Source organism: Colossoma macropomum, unplaced genomic scaffold (assembly GCF_904425465.1).
Source record: "Colossoma macropomum unplaced genomic scaffold, Colossoma_macropomum, whole genome shotgun sequence".
Classification (NCBI taxonomy): domain Eukaryota; kingdom Metazoa; phylum Chordata; class Actinopteri; order Characiformes; family Serrasalmidae; genus Colossoma; species Colossoma macropomum.
In genome coordinates, this window is record NW_023494791.1 from 11,075,323 (window position 1) to 11,089,233 (window position 13,911).

Consider the following 13,911-nt stretch of genomic DNA (forward strand, 5'->3'; position numbering starts at 1 on the left):
GGTGAATGTAAGTGGTTCGTCATTTAAGGTGGAGCGGAAAATTTAGTTAAGAAGCTGGCGAAAAAGAAGCCTATTTCGGCTTTGTCCGTACAGACTGCCCTCAGGATAACATTCATCCTGACCAGGAGGTGTTAATGTGGAGCCTTTGCTAAAATACAGATATTAGATATTTCATTCCATTTGTGCTCGGGGTAAGTTAGCTATACGGGTTCTGCTTTGGTTTGAAGGAAAACGAGGCTGAAGTTGGGTTCTTGTTCGAATTTCCACGTTCCACCTTAAATGGTGCAGCACCAGCACGTAAAAGCTGCAGTATTTAAGGTTGAACGAGAAAGTTTGAACCAGCCTGGTTGAAAAAAACGCGGCCTGCTTTGCTTGACAGACTCAAAGCTGTGACTTTACAGACATAAGATGTCACTTATCAGCAGTTACATTTCATTTACATACTCATTTTCTACGTATAAACGCCTCAACATGTCTGTATCAGTTGTGTTACCTGTTACAACGTGTCTGTATCAGTTGTGTTACCTGTTACAACGTGTCTGTATCAGTTGTGTTACCTGTTACAACATGTCTGTACCAGCTGTGTTATCTGTTATAACATGTCTGTACCAGCTGTGTTCCCTATTACAACATGTCTGTAGCAGCATTGTTAACCATCATTAGTTGTATAGCTCTGCCTCAGTTCCATGATCACTGTCTGTTCCCTGGTGTGAATCTTTGGAAACATGCTAGTTATCTCTGATTTAATGCATATTCCCCCTGAAAATGAATACATTTGTAATCTGGTGCATCATTACTGTCTCTTTCCTTGTTAGTGTTTACCAGGTCAGTGGGTCAAGGTCATTATTTATCATGTGCACTTTGTCTCTCAGTGAGGCCACATGTCAGACAATAATACTCTGTTTTGCCCACTTTTTCCTAATATCTCTAGTCTAGTCTGTACAGCAGTGCTAAATGAACTAAGAGGTCTTTTCACTCAGAGAGCAGCAGGGCTGGTTGGTCTTGAGGCCCTGAATGGCTGCTGTACATAGAACTTAACCCAAGCATCTTAAAGGGGAAGTAGATTTCCAAAATAAGTCAATCATTGTGCTGTAAACATAGTCCTTCAGTTTGTTTTGATGTGAAGTGGTTTATTATGGAGAAACTTACTGACTTGGAATTCTTTACAGTGATGGTGATGGGAACTAGGGGTTGCAGTGTCTGAAACGCTAACATAGCCTGTCTGTTCCACTCTGGATTCAAACATTAAAAGGTTTTGAGCCAAAGCCTTCATAAAGCTGTCTGAAAACAGTGTTTCAGGCATCAGGTAGTGTTTCATAACCATTTAATGTAATACCTTTCTATTAGGGAGCTTTTAGAGAGAATGATTTGACAATGATTTAAATGCTTTAGATGTCTGGTTCCTATCACCACCACTATGAATAATTCTGACTTAGTAAGTTTCTCTAGAACATAGCATTTCGCACCAAAGCCTTCTGAATGACTTAAAATGTGCAGATATTTTGAAAATTTCCTCTTTAACCAGTTTTGCCTTGTCACTGACTTTTTAATTCTTATGTAATTTTCTCTCTTCTTTTGTTGACGGTCATATATGTATACATAGGGCAGTGGTAAAACCTTATAAACAAACTGCAGAGTAGAGCTGTGAGGTATTGATGAGTATCACTATCACAGTATCAGATGATATTTAAGTTAGCATGTCATTTTAAGTTAATGAGGCCATTTTTGCAAACCTTTATTGATTTTAGTCTGTTCATTTAAAGCAATGTGAGAAACCCAGTAAATGACAGTTGTCTGTTAGGTCCTGGGCAGTATAAAGCACACAAAAGTGAATTAAAAAGACATAAACAAACTATTTGGCAACAGGTGTATTATTTATGGAAATTATTACGAATCCAATGCTCATTATCTGTATATTGATAAAATACCATTAAACCTGGAAAGCAAGCTTATGGTATACAAGTATAGATGATATATTACCCAGCAGTAATGGAGCACTTCTGTTTTCAGTCCTTTCTCGTACAGCTCAGCGTGGCCCTGTTCAGCACTGCGTTACTATGGTACAGCTCCAGAACAGAAAGGGGTGGTCAAAGATGAGCCCAGCCTCGGAGTGCGCACCAAGCAAGCCCAGCAGTTTGACTGGGCTCTCGCAAAACTGGACAGCTCAGTCAGAAGGACCGGTCGAGTTACCAAAACATTGCTTCAGCGCATCTTTCATGATATCTGTCGAACAGGTAAAGCGGGGTGACATTAGCTCCTCTATTAGTAAGCTTTATTATCTAGTATTATCTCCTGGAAGTGGACAATATGACAAAAATATATACCTGAAAACATTTTTGCAGTGCAGCTTGTGTATCATGATCATTAGTTGTTCTGATTTTTACACTATGGCACTACATCTAAATTAGCAGAGCCAGTTATGCTATCTTGAACTTGAGCATCATTGCTCTTCTGTCAGTATAGTGAAAACTTAGTTATATTAAATTTTCTAATTCCAGTAGAAGATGCAGTACCCACAATATGCTCAGAAAAAACTTGTGATCTAATGTATTGTGATGAACAATATAGCCCATCCCTAGTAGCTGCTATTACTTATTCAAAAACTAAAATGAAACCAATATATAATGTAAATGTGGGAGTTGATGGGCCCTTAGATTTTAAAGCGTTGTAGACAGTGTAGCCCTGTTCATGATTGTGCCTTTGTCTGTTATTTATCTGTGTTTACTGACCACATGATGTCTTGTGTTGCCACTCCAGGCTACCCCAGTGGGAACCAGGCTCTGCTGCTGCTGAGAAGTTGCGGCTCTCTGCTTCCTGAGCTGCCCTTTGCCGAGCGCACGGAGTTAGCCCACCGTGTCTGGGAGAAGCTGCAGGAGTTGGGTAGGAGTGCACCTTCTGCTCTCCCACTAGTTCTAAGCCTGATGCACAAATCCGTTTTAACTTTAATGTTTCTATTCTAGGTGCTACCTATGATGTCAGCCATTACAATGCCCTGCTTAAGGTCTACCTCCAGAATGAGTTCAAGTTCTCCCCCACTGACTTTCTTGCCAAGATGGAGGCAGCCAATGTCCAGCCCAACAGAGTGAGTGAAGTTTGAGTAGGATGTGAACAAGTGAGCATCTCTGCTCGCTGAAGTAAGGGATGTTAGAATCAGTAGAATGAATGATTGTTTCAGTCGCTTGAATGGTTTAGTTAGATAAAAGGCCATGTGCTACAGTTGTCTTTTGAGGCCCACTTATGACATTTATGTGGGTTTATGTAGCAAAAACATTTCATTACTGTCCACAGAAAAACGTGTATCTCCATTTTTATTTGATTTTCAGATTACTACATCATTTGAACACAACAGTGGTCCTTTTCCATGATGAATGGACCAACAGAACTTTTCCAAAATCACTTAAAACCTCATTACATTAACTTGCATTGAAAGTTGAGTTTTTTTTTGTTCTCCTGTAAAGTTACTATTTTGATGATGCATGTTTTTCTTTGCACAGCGATGATGTATAATACGTTTTTAAATGGCCATTTCCCAAACTTCTCTTTATCTTTCACAATTAAACAGGCTGTTTTTGCCGCTGTGCCTTTAAATCTGATATTTGTAAATGACCTGTGTTTTGATTGGCTGTCCTATATTGTGCCTCATTCAAAAAGCAGTCCGGGCTGAAACACATCATATACCTTCATTACGAATGGGAGGGGCTTAACTGCTGTAGGTTGCATAGGCAGGTATATGTAAATGCATATGACATCACAAAAACAGTGAATTCAAAGTAGGCTGTTTTTGTTGCTTAGTTTCCATATTTGGACTGTAAGGATTGGGCAGTGAATGTTTTTTTTTTATTTTTTTTATTTTGAAATCTTTACCAGTGTTTATATACCATATCAATTTCTTTTATTTCAAAAAGTGAGAAATTCAGTTTAATTTGTTTTTCCTGACAAATGTGGGTGTCAAACTTATTGGTATTGTATTCTTTTCAGTAGTTTTATGATTTAATGACTTGTGGTCTTTGGTTTTGAGTTAAAATGATGATTTAAACAGGTTAAAATTGACCATCCTCTGCTGTTAGGTGACCTATCAGAGACTGATTGCAGCATATTGTCAAGATGGTGACATTGAAGGTGCAAGGTAAGAGAGGATTTGCTGACATAATTTGTTGGCTTTATTTGAACATTTTATGAAATAAACTGAGTAATAATGTTTTTGCTGGTAACTCATAGTCAGTCTGTTGTATGTTTTGAGCGCTCTAAATGTTTTTTTAGTCATGAACTAAACTCCTGTTGTGTCTGCAGTAAAATCCTGGCCTTCATGAAGAGCAAAGACCTGCCCATCACAGAGGCTGTGTTCAACTCCCTGGTGACGGGCCATAGTCGAGCAGGGTGAGTTGACTTTAGTGGGAATACCAGTGGCCCTTCTGAAGTGTGTTCCCCATCTGCTGATCTTTCTGTAATTTAGCCTCTATCTGTTTATCTTTTTATCTTACTTTATCTGTCTGTCTATTTATTTATTTTTCTGTTTGTTTGCAGAGACATGGAGAGTGCTGCTAACATCCTGTCAGTGATGAGTGGGGCAGGCATTGAGCCAGGTCCAGACACTTACCTAGCTCTGCTCTGTGCTTATGCTGAGAAGGGAGACCTTGCCAAAATCAAAGAGGTGAGTGTTGATGGTCTGTGTATACATGTACTCTGCTAAATTGTGCTCAAAATAATTTTATAATGTCATTCTGCCTTAGATTGGAAAATACAGATCAGTACAAATTTAGTTCTGTCGTAGAGGGTCGGTGTTTAACACAGTTTGGCTGAACGATTTTCTGATTTCTGATTGTGATTTTTCTAAACAATGTTACCGTTGCAGTTTTCTCTTTGTTTAAAACATGGGATGTAGTTGAAATTGCTATTTTGATATCTAAAAGATTAATTGTTCAGCTCTATCTTGGTGTTTTCGCTGCTCAAACACATCATTCAACTCCTTTGCTAATTAATATTTTATTAGATTACATTTTTATAACTATTAGCAAACATTCAATAAAATAAATAGTAAAACCAAATACTTAAACCCCAAATATAATTGGTTAACAAAGTAATCATCCCTTTATGTAAAGTGTCAAAAAAAAAGTAGGGCTGTCAAAAGATGCAAAAATTATGTAGCATATGATATAGTTGAATAAATTGTGATTAATTACATTCTTTTCTGTAATTAATAGTGATTGTCTCACTTGCGCAGATTTGACCCCGAAGAATTTCCTGTGTAAAAGCAGTACATTTTGATATAGCTATGAGTGGACAAAATAAGTCTCATCAGAATGTTATTACTTTCAGTAGCATTGTTTTCATTATGTAAAGACAGGCTTCACATGAAGCTGAGCATAAAACCATGAACTTGATTTCTGCGGAGTCAGCACAGTTTCCACTTTTCATCAGTGTGTCCAGTGAGAGCAACAGTGGCTGCATGTTCCAAACAATGAGTGTATATATCATATATATCATTAATGGTTCTGTTCTGTTCATACAGTTTATGAATCCTTGTTACAGTGGAGGCTTTTGAGGGGAACTCTAGATTTCTACTTTTGCTGTTGAGTTACTGCTTCATCAGCGGTGGGTTTGACTTAGGGGTGGGCAGTGTGACGATATTTTAACATTATCCTGGTTAATTATGTCTCAATAGGCTTTTCTGAGCATGTCATGGGTATCGTCAGTACTTAAAGAACACTGTCTATTACATGTTTCATTTCAAATTGAGAATAATCTGGCCTGTTTAACTGGATTTAGTAAAAATTGGCTAAAGGTATTTATATAGTTATAGCAACAGTGCACAATCAGCTGGGCTTTAGGTTGGAAATCGATTAAAGTAAAAATGGAAGATACGTTATTAGTGTTATTAGTGATAACTTTGACAGTTCTAAAAAAAATTGTGAATTTAGGGGAAAAAATGTAAACAGTGAAAAGGGTGTGGGGTCATATAGCCCTGTTAATGATGTCTGAAAAAACTTGGCAGATAAGACATTGATTGCACCAAAGAGCTGAGTGTAACAGTCCCTGCACTGATGAAGAGAAAAAAGCCAGAATCGTGGTCCTGTTTTCTTTGGTTATTTTGAATGCTCATTACAGTTCATTTTCATTTTGACTCAAAATATTACACCCGTAGTTAATTGCCAGGTTTAGTGATTGTGTTTAAGCAGGGAAATCACTAACCGCTGACACTGACCCTCCAGGACCTGAATCGAATGCCTTTGCTATTGAGAGATGTTTGATCATTTGTATATGGTAACTGCCTGTTGTGTTTCAGTGTGACTGTATTCTTTGCCTCGTTCCCAGACTCTAGATGCAGTGGAGAACAAAGATATCAGTCTGATGGACAGAGACCTGATGCAGATAATGTTCAGCCTGACTAAGGCTGGCCATCAGCAGCATGTGCCGGAGATAGTGGAGCGCATGAGACATGAGAGAGGCTATGTACCAGGTGCTGTTCTCTAATCTACATATGACTATGGTCTTTCTCACTTTGTACATATGGTTTGCCACACCTTTCTTTTGTTTTGTTGTCAGGTATCATATAGGGCGAAAGTACACAGACAAACAGAATGCATTTCATGAAGGCTGAGAAAAAGCACAGAATGAAACTCATAACTGTTCTTTTTCAGTGTTGTGAATATGGTTTTTAAGTGTGTGTGTGTGTGTGTGTGTGTGTGTGTGTGTGTGTGTGTGTGTGTGTGTGTGTAGATGCGATGAACCTGTGTTTGAGTCTGATCACCCAGGGCTTTGAGGATACAGCATTTGCTGTGCTGAAAACCTTCCCTAGTCTGCAGGCAGAGTCACAGAACGGTGACAACCCAGACCTGGGCAACTTCTTCCTCCGTCACTGTGTGAACATGGATAAGGTGAGCAGCCTGACAGCCTGCCTGCTACTTTAGAAAATAGGAACTTAAAGCAGCAGTTTATGATTCTGGAGATTATCTATTATCTGTTATCACAGAGCGTCCGGACGCTGCACTTCCGCACTTCCAAGTTCCGCCTTTTGCGTTCCGTCAACATTACGTTATAAATTAAAATTTGGAAAATCGATTTTTGACATTTGTGAATCCATTCAGAATCATCCACGTCCGCATCGCAACGCATCTAAGAATCTAATTTTCCCCCAACTCCTAATGTCTGCTGCTATTGTTTTTGCAGCAATACAGGACAATAAAATGACTTAGGTCTGTTTCAGTTTGAGGCAAGTGTGTGGTTATTTGCAATTTGCAGGGGCTGTGAATTAGCTTTATCTAGAAACTCTACGTACATTGCATGTGCTGCATTTTATGTAACAACATTTTGTTGAAGGGTGTGATTTTCTCCATACACAGAAATGATGGTGAGCATTACAAGCTCTCTGCTTCGATTTCCAACCGTCTCCTCCTGTATAGTGTCTCTGTTGCGAATTGGTGGTGAATAACCTTCCTGACTTATTTATTGTGCTCTGACAGAGGAGAACATTCGGTGCATGCATTCTCTTCATTTTACTATATTTATAATACATTTCTTTGTAATGCTAATCGAGGTCGATGTAGTTCATATTTCTATTTTTTTTTATAAATTTGCATTTTGCTTTTTTTAGCTCGTTAAGATTAGCTCACTAACTCATGGACCCAGCTTTGTAGTATTGATTCTGGTCTGGTTAAACTGATAAATGGTCTCTTAATTTTAATTGACTGTACAAATTAATGTATTGCATGCTCTTTTGCCTGTGAAAGAGTTGGGAATGTACATGCATTTGCTAAAGAAACTGAATATCATTTTCCGTAATTTTGCATTTGTGAGTAAAATGATCTTCACTCTGTCTTACAGTCGCCTGAAAAGTTGGTTCATTTCTGTAAAGATCTGAAGGACTCCAACTTGCACTCTTCTCCACTGCAGTTTACACTCTATTGTGCCCTGGATTCCAAGAAGACAGGTGTGTGTGTTTGTGTATGTGTTTGCTTTGAGGCTGCCTTTTTTGCTAGTTTTCTGTGGTGTGCCCTTCCTAGCAGTCCCACAGAATATGCATGGATACACTTTGAGAGATTAAAACATACTAACTTCTCTTCCCTTATTTAAAGCTATGGCAGTAGGGCTGATGAAGACAATGAAGGAGGAAGGCCTTCCCATCAGGCCTCACTACTTCTGGCCACTGCTAACACAGCATCAGAAAGACAAAAATGCACCAGGTAAGTCCTCAGACTGCGTTCTTTATTTCATTTTAGTCTGATTAAATAGCTAAACTTCAAAACGCTGCTTATTCAGGATTCAGTGCATTTGTGTGTCTCCTCTCCAGCATAATTCCTGCCTCTAAACAAGCTGAACAGTGAGTTTTTTCAAAGTGGCTATGCTTGCTTGCAAATATTCAATCAGCCATAATCAGTGTTATGAAGGCAGATTCTAATCAGCTAGTCAGCCAATCAAGTAATGTCATATATTAGAGCTGTATTTGTCTTAAACGTCTGTCTGCCATGTGATGACTGAGTGCGGAGTTTGTATTTATAAGAGTTTGGACGTTATTTTTTCTTTTAAGAATAAATAGGGGGAAAGAGCCCCACCAGTCTGTTCTCAAATCTTGTTTGAGATGTTATTTACAGCTGTTGCTAGTTTATTATGTATGCCTAGGTATACAGTTACTGGCTGCAGTCCATCTGTTGTTTCACAGTTTATCAGCCTTCTTCTACCCCATCCATCACTGAAAGGACCACTTCCATGTAGGTGTTATTGCTATGCTGAGAATGTTCCACCACCCAAATAATGTTTGGCCAGCTGTGGTTCTGTAGTGGTCTGTTTATGTAAATATGTAATGACCTAATGGGGAAGAAAAGTCTTTTATAAAGGCATTAAAACAGCTGAGACAGGTTGCTTAGTGATTTACGTGGTCAGTAATTGAGCTGATTCACCTTTGGTAGTACATGGCTCCTGTATTTCTAAGTTTTTATAATATTTAGTGTATGTAAATGTTATGTTTGTAAATGCTACAGAGGCGTGCAGCTGGATTTAGAAAGTATATACAAAACTTAATTCCAAACAAGTTGGAACAATATGTAAAATGTGAATTAAACAAAGCCAAAAACAGTACAAACACGTGATAATTCATGTTTTTCCTTCTGAACTGTATTGTCATCTTTTTTTTCCTCTGGTAAATACAGGCTCATTCCAAATTTTATGCACCCTAAAGCGCCACATTTTTAATAGAAAGGAACTTTCTGGACTGCAGACAGCCCAGTCTAGCACGCACAATCTTTGACTACGCAGTCATGCTGTTGTAACATGTAGAACGTTGCTTGGTGTTGTCATGCTGAAATAAGCAGTCGTCCAGAGGGCAGCGTATGTCGTTACAAAATGTGTGTACATCTTTCAGCTTGAATGTAGCCTTCACAGATGTGCAGGCGACCCATGCCATGGGCAGTGATACTCTCCTATACCATAACAGACCCTGGCTTTTGAACTTTATGCTGGTAACAGTCTGGATCACGTGTCAAGCTCCAGTCCCCGAGAGCCATTACAGTGCGGATTTCTGCACACTGCCTCATTAAACACACCTGATTCAGCTCGTCAGCTAATTAACAAGGCCTTCATGAACTGAATTCAGAGCGTTAGATGGCAGTAAATGCTCCACAGCACTTTGGCCCAGAAGGTCCCCAGTTTGACATGCCTGGTCTGGATGGTCCTCTCCTTCTTTGGCCCGGAGAACATGATGTCCATTATTTACATAAACAGTCAGAAAGGTTGACTTGTCAGACCATGAATGAGCTTATTTTTACGAAAAACACTGAAGTCGATAAAATAATACATTAAATCTAATTTTGTTTAAATACATGTCACAGTGGATTTAAGAAACCACTATTATCTGTTTTTATTTGGATTTCACATACTGCCCCAGCTTTTTTGGACTCAACCAAAGACCCATCGATCCCTTTGATCACATACAAATCCTATGATATGCTGCATGGCCTCTGAACTTCCTGGTGACCAAAGCCTGGTTGTGCCTGGCTGGGCGATTTGGGTAAGATGCCTGGGGCTAAAGGGTGAAAGGGTCATCATGCCTCAGAGGCTCTGGCAGCCCTGCGTCTCCTACAGTCTGTCGGTGAGCTCTGGGAGCGGTGAGCTGTAGGGGCTGGAGGTTCACAGTAGGGTTAAACTCTCCACTTAGCTAACACTGCACTGCTCTTCAATTCTGTTGGAAAATCACCACATGCATACTTGAGTGATGAGGAAACTCTGTTTTTAGGCATTTTATTTTTAATAATTTTGACACTGCAAGCATTGGGTCTCAATAAGACAGTGTTTGTAGGATGAAGTGCTCGAGTGCAGTGAATGTCATGAGTTGAAATAAAGTAGCATTTTTGGAAAGTAGATGTAATCATACTTGAGTGCTGTGGTAGGATCTTGTGTAATGCATAATTTGATTGTTTACATGCGAACAAAGTCATTCAGCCCCCAACAACGCACTGCAAAAGATGACATTAAAGGGGAATTCACTAAGTTTCTGCACAACTGAATGGTTAAACCATATCATATATTCATTTTAAATAGCATTAAACTGTTCTGATGTCTGGTTCCTACCACCACCATGAACAATCCTGACTTAAGTTTCTCTAGAGTGGAGCATTTTGCATCAAACCACTTTGAATGATTTTGTTACATCTTAACAGTTTAATTATCCAGAAACTTAAAGGTGAAATTCTCCTTAAATGTCATCTTTTGCAGTACATTGTTGGGGGTTGAAACCTGAATAGCCCCTCCCTCTCAAGCAACTTGGCCTCCTGCATCCCATTTACTTGTTGGGCCATTTAGCAAAGGCAAACTTTTCGTTTCACACTGATTTCCCTGGTTGTTGGCGGACACCCTCATGAAAGATGCAGGCTCACCCTCAACCCCCTCCAGTTTTATTGAGTGTGTGTGTGTGTGTGTGTATGAGAGAGTGGACGCCGTGGTGAAGCTTATGTGACGGAATGTGGAGTGACTGGGTCTCATGTAAATGCGAGCGCTCTAAGGGAATTCACTTTGGATTATGCGCACCGCTGTGCATGGCCATGAAATATTAAGCGCCATGTCACTTTCTGTCCACAGGTGTCACTGGCGGGCAAGCGCCCACCAACCCCCTCCTCTCTCCACCAGAGAACGAGTGAGGAGAGGAGGGGAAAAAGTTTGCATTTTGATGAGGTGTGGATTTGGGCAGGCGAGTTTGAGGAAGCATATGCTAGCACCGTCTTACCAGCCGCGAGCGAACAGCGCTTGTCACTTCAGAGCGGTGGAGGCGCCTTATCTCTTATGACATGAAGAACGCCCCGGCCCTCCTCTCCACTCACACCCAGCTTTTAGCTCTGCGTTAGAAACCTGCTCACCAGCCAGATGGGGAGAAATCTGTATCTGCCTTCCTCTTTTGTCATCTGCCTGTTCTGTCTATCTCCACATTCACTCCTATTCATCTTTAACGTGCTGCCGTGTTCATCTTCTGCGGCCGTTGAAAAGCAGTCTCAGCACAGATTTCGGCTGATATCTCCCTTAGTGATGACGAGATGGGGGACGTCTCAAGGACAGCAGGGAGAGGTTTATGATCTTACTTTTCCCATAAATGTAAAGGTTCTGTACCAATTTAAGGACTCTTTCTAGAACCTTCTTGTCAAGGTGTTTTAAACTTTTAAAAATGGTCTTTCTAATCACACATCTCGTTCTCTAAAGAACCAAAAGTGTTTTTTCTATGGCGGTGGTCCTGAGGACCCACCCTGTGGTCCATGTTTTTGCTCCAGCCTAAACGAGGACAAGTTTGAGGACTGTTTACTTATAAAATAAAGAGAACATGTGATTTGGCCAGTGGTTTCCAAACATTTGCCTGCAGCTGAACTTGTATTGAATACTTTATCAAGTGCGGAGATGCTCCAGTGTGGAGTATTCTAGAACAGTAAGAGCTTAGCACTTTGTTGCCACTGTAACCAAGTATCCAAGCATTTGAACTTTTCAGCATTACAAAACACTGCAATTCACACCACAGTCCATAGATGAAGTGCACTGAGCCCAGTAGCGTAAAACATTCCACACAAGTGCATCTGTAGGTGCAAATCGGTTACCAGCTTATGGTTGCAGTTATCACCTGTATTGTTTGGTTAATAGTAATTACCTATTTTTCATTGGCGAATGATGTTAGCAATGAAGATTTGCTCATAAGTCCTAGTGACATCTAGATTCTGGTCTTTCGCTGAAAGATGAATTTGCATTTGTAGTTTAAATTCCTCTGTGTTTAATCCCTGTAGTTCTTCTGAGTTTGTTTGTAAAGTCTCTTAGAGCATTGCTTGGTGCACTTTTTTGTGTGCTGTTGATGCAAGGATATATTACTGCTCTCCTCTCTGCTTTTGAAACTGAGTCAACTATCAGAGGGCTAAGTTTCCTGTTTACAGAATGACCCCTGCCCTTTCACTATTCTCCAGTGAAAGAGCCTCTTTACTGTCTTGATCCCATTGTCCATTTGCAGCTCGGCCATGAAACCTGGCGATATAGCAACCTGAGTGTCACCTGAGATTTCTGCTCAACCACTCAGGTGCTGTAAAAGCCTACTTGCACACTCTCCTGAGATCCAAAGCAAAAACAAAAATCTGCTGATTCCGGCAGCTTGGCGAGACACGTGACGGGGCCAACTATCCTTTTTCCAGCCCCATTCACATCTTCCTGGTCGGACGATGGTGTTTGGGCCTGAGAAATGGATGTATGGATTATTAAAGAGGAAAGCAGGTGTGCTTCTTTCATAGAACGAATGAATTGCTCTCAGGATCCATTGAGGAGGGAGCATCTAGATCGACTGTTTTGCTTTTTGTTGAAAGTGGAGGAGCGGCGCGCCAGTGAGAGAGCATGAATGGAGGGAGATGGACATGAACGAGTGAAATGGAGAGATGGGGTGGATGGATGTAGACCCCAGGTGCCTTACCTGGCTAATGCTCTCGCCCACTGGTTGCTGGTGGCCCATGGCTCCAGATACAGGTTTTAATGGCAGATAAAAGCAGCTCTTATCTTTTATTCAGCTGTGAGGGGAGAGAGAGGCCGGTGTAGCCAGGTGAATGGGGCTCCCTTGGGCTTTGCGATACACAGCAGTAAGGACCAAGGTGGAAAGTAAACACAACAGAAACCACTGCTTCACGTGTTCCAAACACTTATACCCCCCTCTCACAGATGTGTGCACACTCATTTAGCCCACACACACACACGCACACTTATGCATGGCTCGCTTGGCAGAATGGGTGTGTTCCATATTCATGTGGCTACTCCCAGGCCCTGCTTCAGGCCACAGCTCAAGGCAGTGCTGTGGAGCTTAGTGTGGGGATAGGATTGCTGAAGGAGTGTAATATTCTGATTAGTGTGTGTTTTTAGCCAGCGTATGTCTTGGCTTGGTGTGTGGTAAATAGCCCATGGGTGAAGATGCAGATATTAAAAAGCTCTTTGAGCCAGTTTTGCATTTGCATGGTCCCTCTGTGAAAGATGCAGTAGTAGTAGTCTTAGCTGTGTACATTGGTAAGTCCATTTTGGACTTGCCGTTCAGCCAGGAAAAGTGTAATGGTTAATATTAGAGGTAGGCAGTATGGGGAAAACTATCTATCATTAATTTAAGTCATTTTAACCGGATGGAATGTGTCACAATAGTTAGTTTTTCAGAAGTTTGATACAACAGAACAGATAAAGTTCCATTAGTGCTGCATGTCATAACACGAACTGTGAATACAATGATTTTGCTTTCTTTGTAATTAAAAATGTGGCTGGTCAGTGTAAGTACTGACCACATCCCCAGTATGCTGAGACAATTTGTCATAGTAACGATAAATAGTGCATTATTTCCCACCCATGTCAGTTGACCAGAATTTCTCCATAATTAAACGATTAAGATGTAAACAAAGTCATTCAGAGTGGTTTGCTGTGAAATGCTCTGTC

At 40.5% G+C, this 13,911-nt stretch overlaps 1 protein-coding gene across 1 annotated transcript in view; it reads left to right on the plus strand.

Annotated features, from left to right (window-relative positions):
• lrpprc (leucine-rich pentatricopeptide repeat containing) overlaps positions 1-13,911 on the plus strand; it is a 68,594-nt gene that overhangs the window by 321 nt on the left and 54,362 nt on the right. Inside the window, exons 2-11 of the mRNA XM_036573838.1 lie at positions 2,011-2,234; positions 2,758-2,880; positions 2,961-3,082; positions 4,068-4,126; positions 4,291-4,377; positions 4,525-4,651; positions 6,313-6,457; positions 6,718-6,875; positions 7,822-7,927; positions 8,073-8,180. Coding sequence (XP_036429731.1) covers positions 2,011-2,234; positions 2,758-2,880; positions 2,961-3,082; positions 4,068-4,126; positions 4,291-4,377; positions 4,525-4,651; positions 6,313-6,457; positions 6,718-6,875; positions 7,822-7,927; positions 8,073-8,180 — 1,259 coding nt within the window. The remainder of the gene's footprint in view (positions 1-2,010; positions 2,235-2,757; positions 2,881-2,960; positions 3,083-4,067; positions 4,127-4,290; positions 4,378-4,524; positions 4,652-6,312; positions 6,458-6,717; positions 6,876-7,821; positions 7,928-8,072; positions 8,181-13,911) is intronic.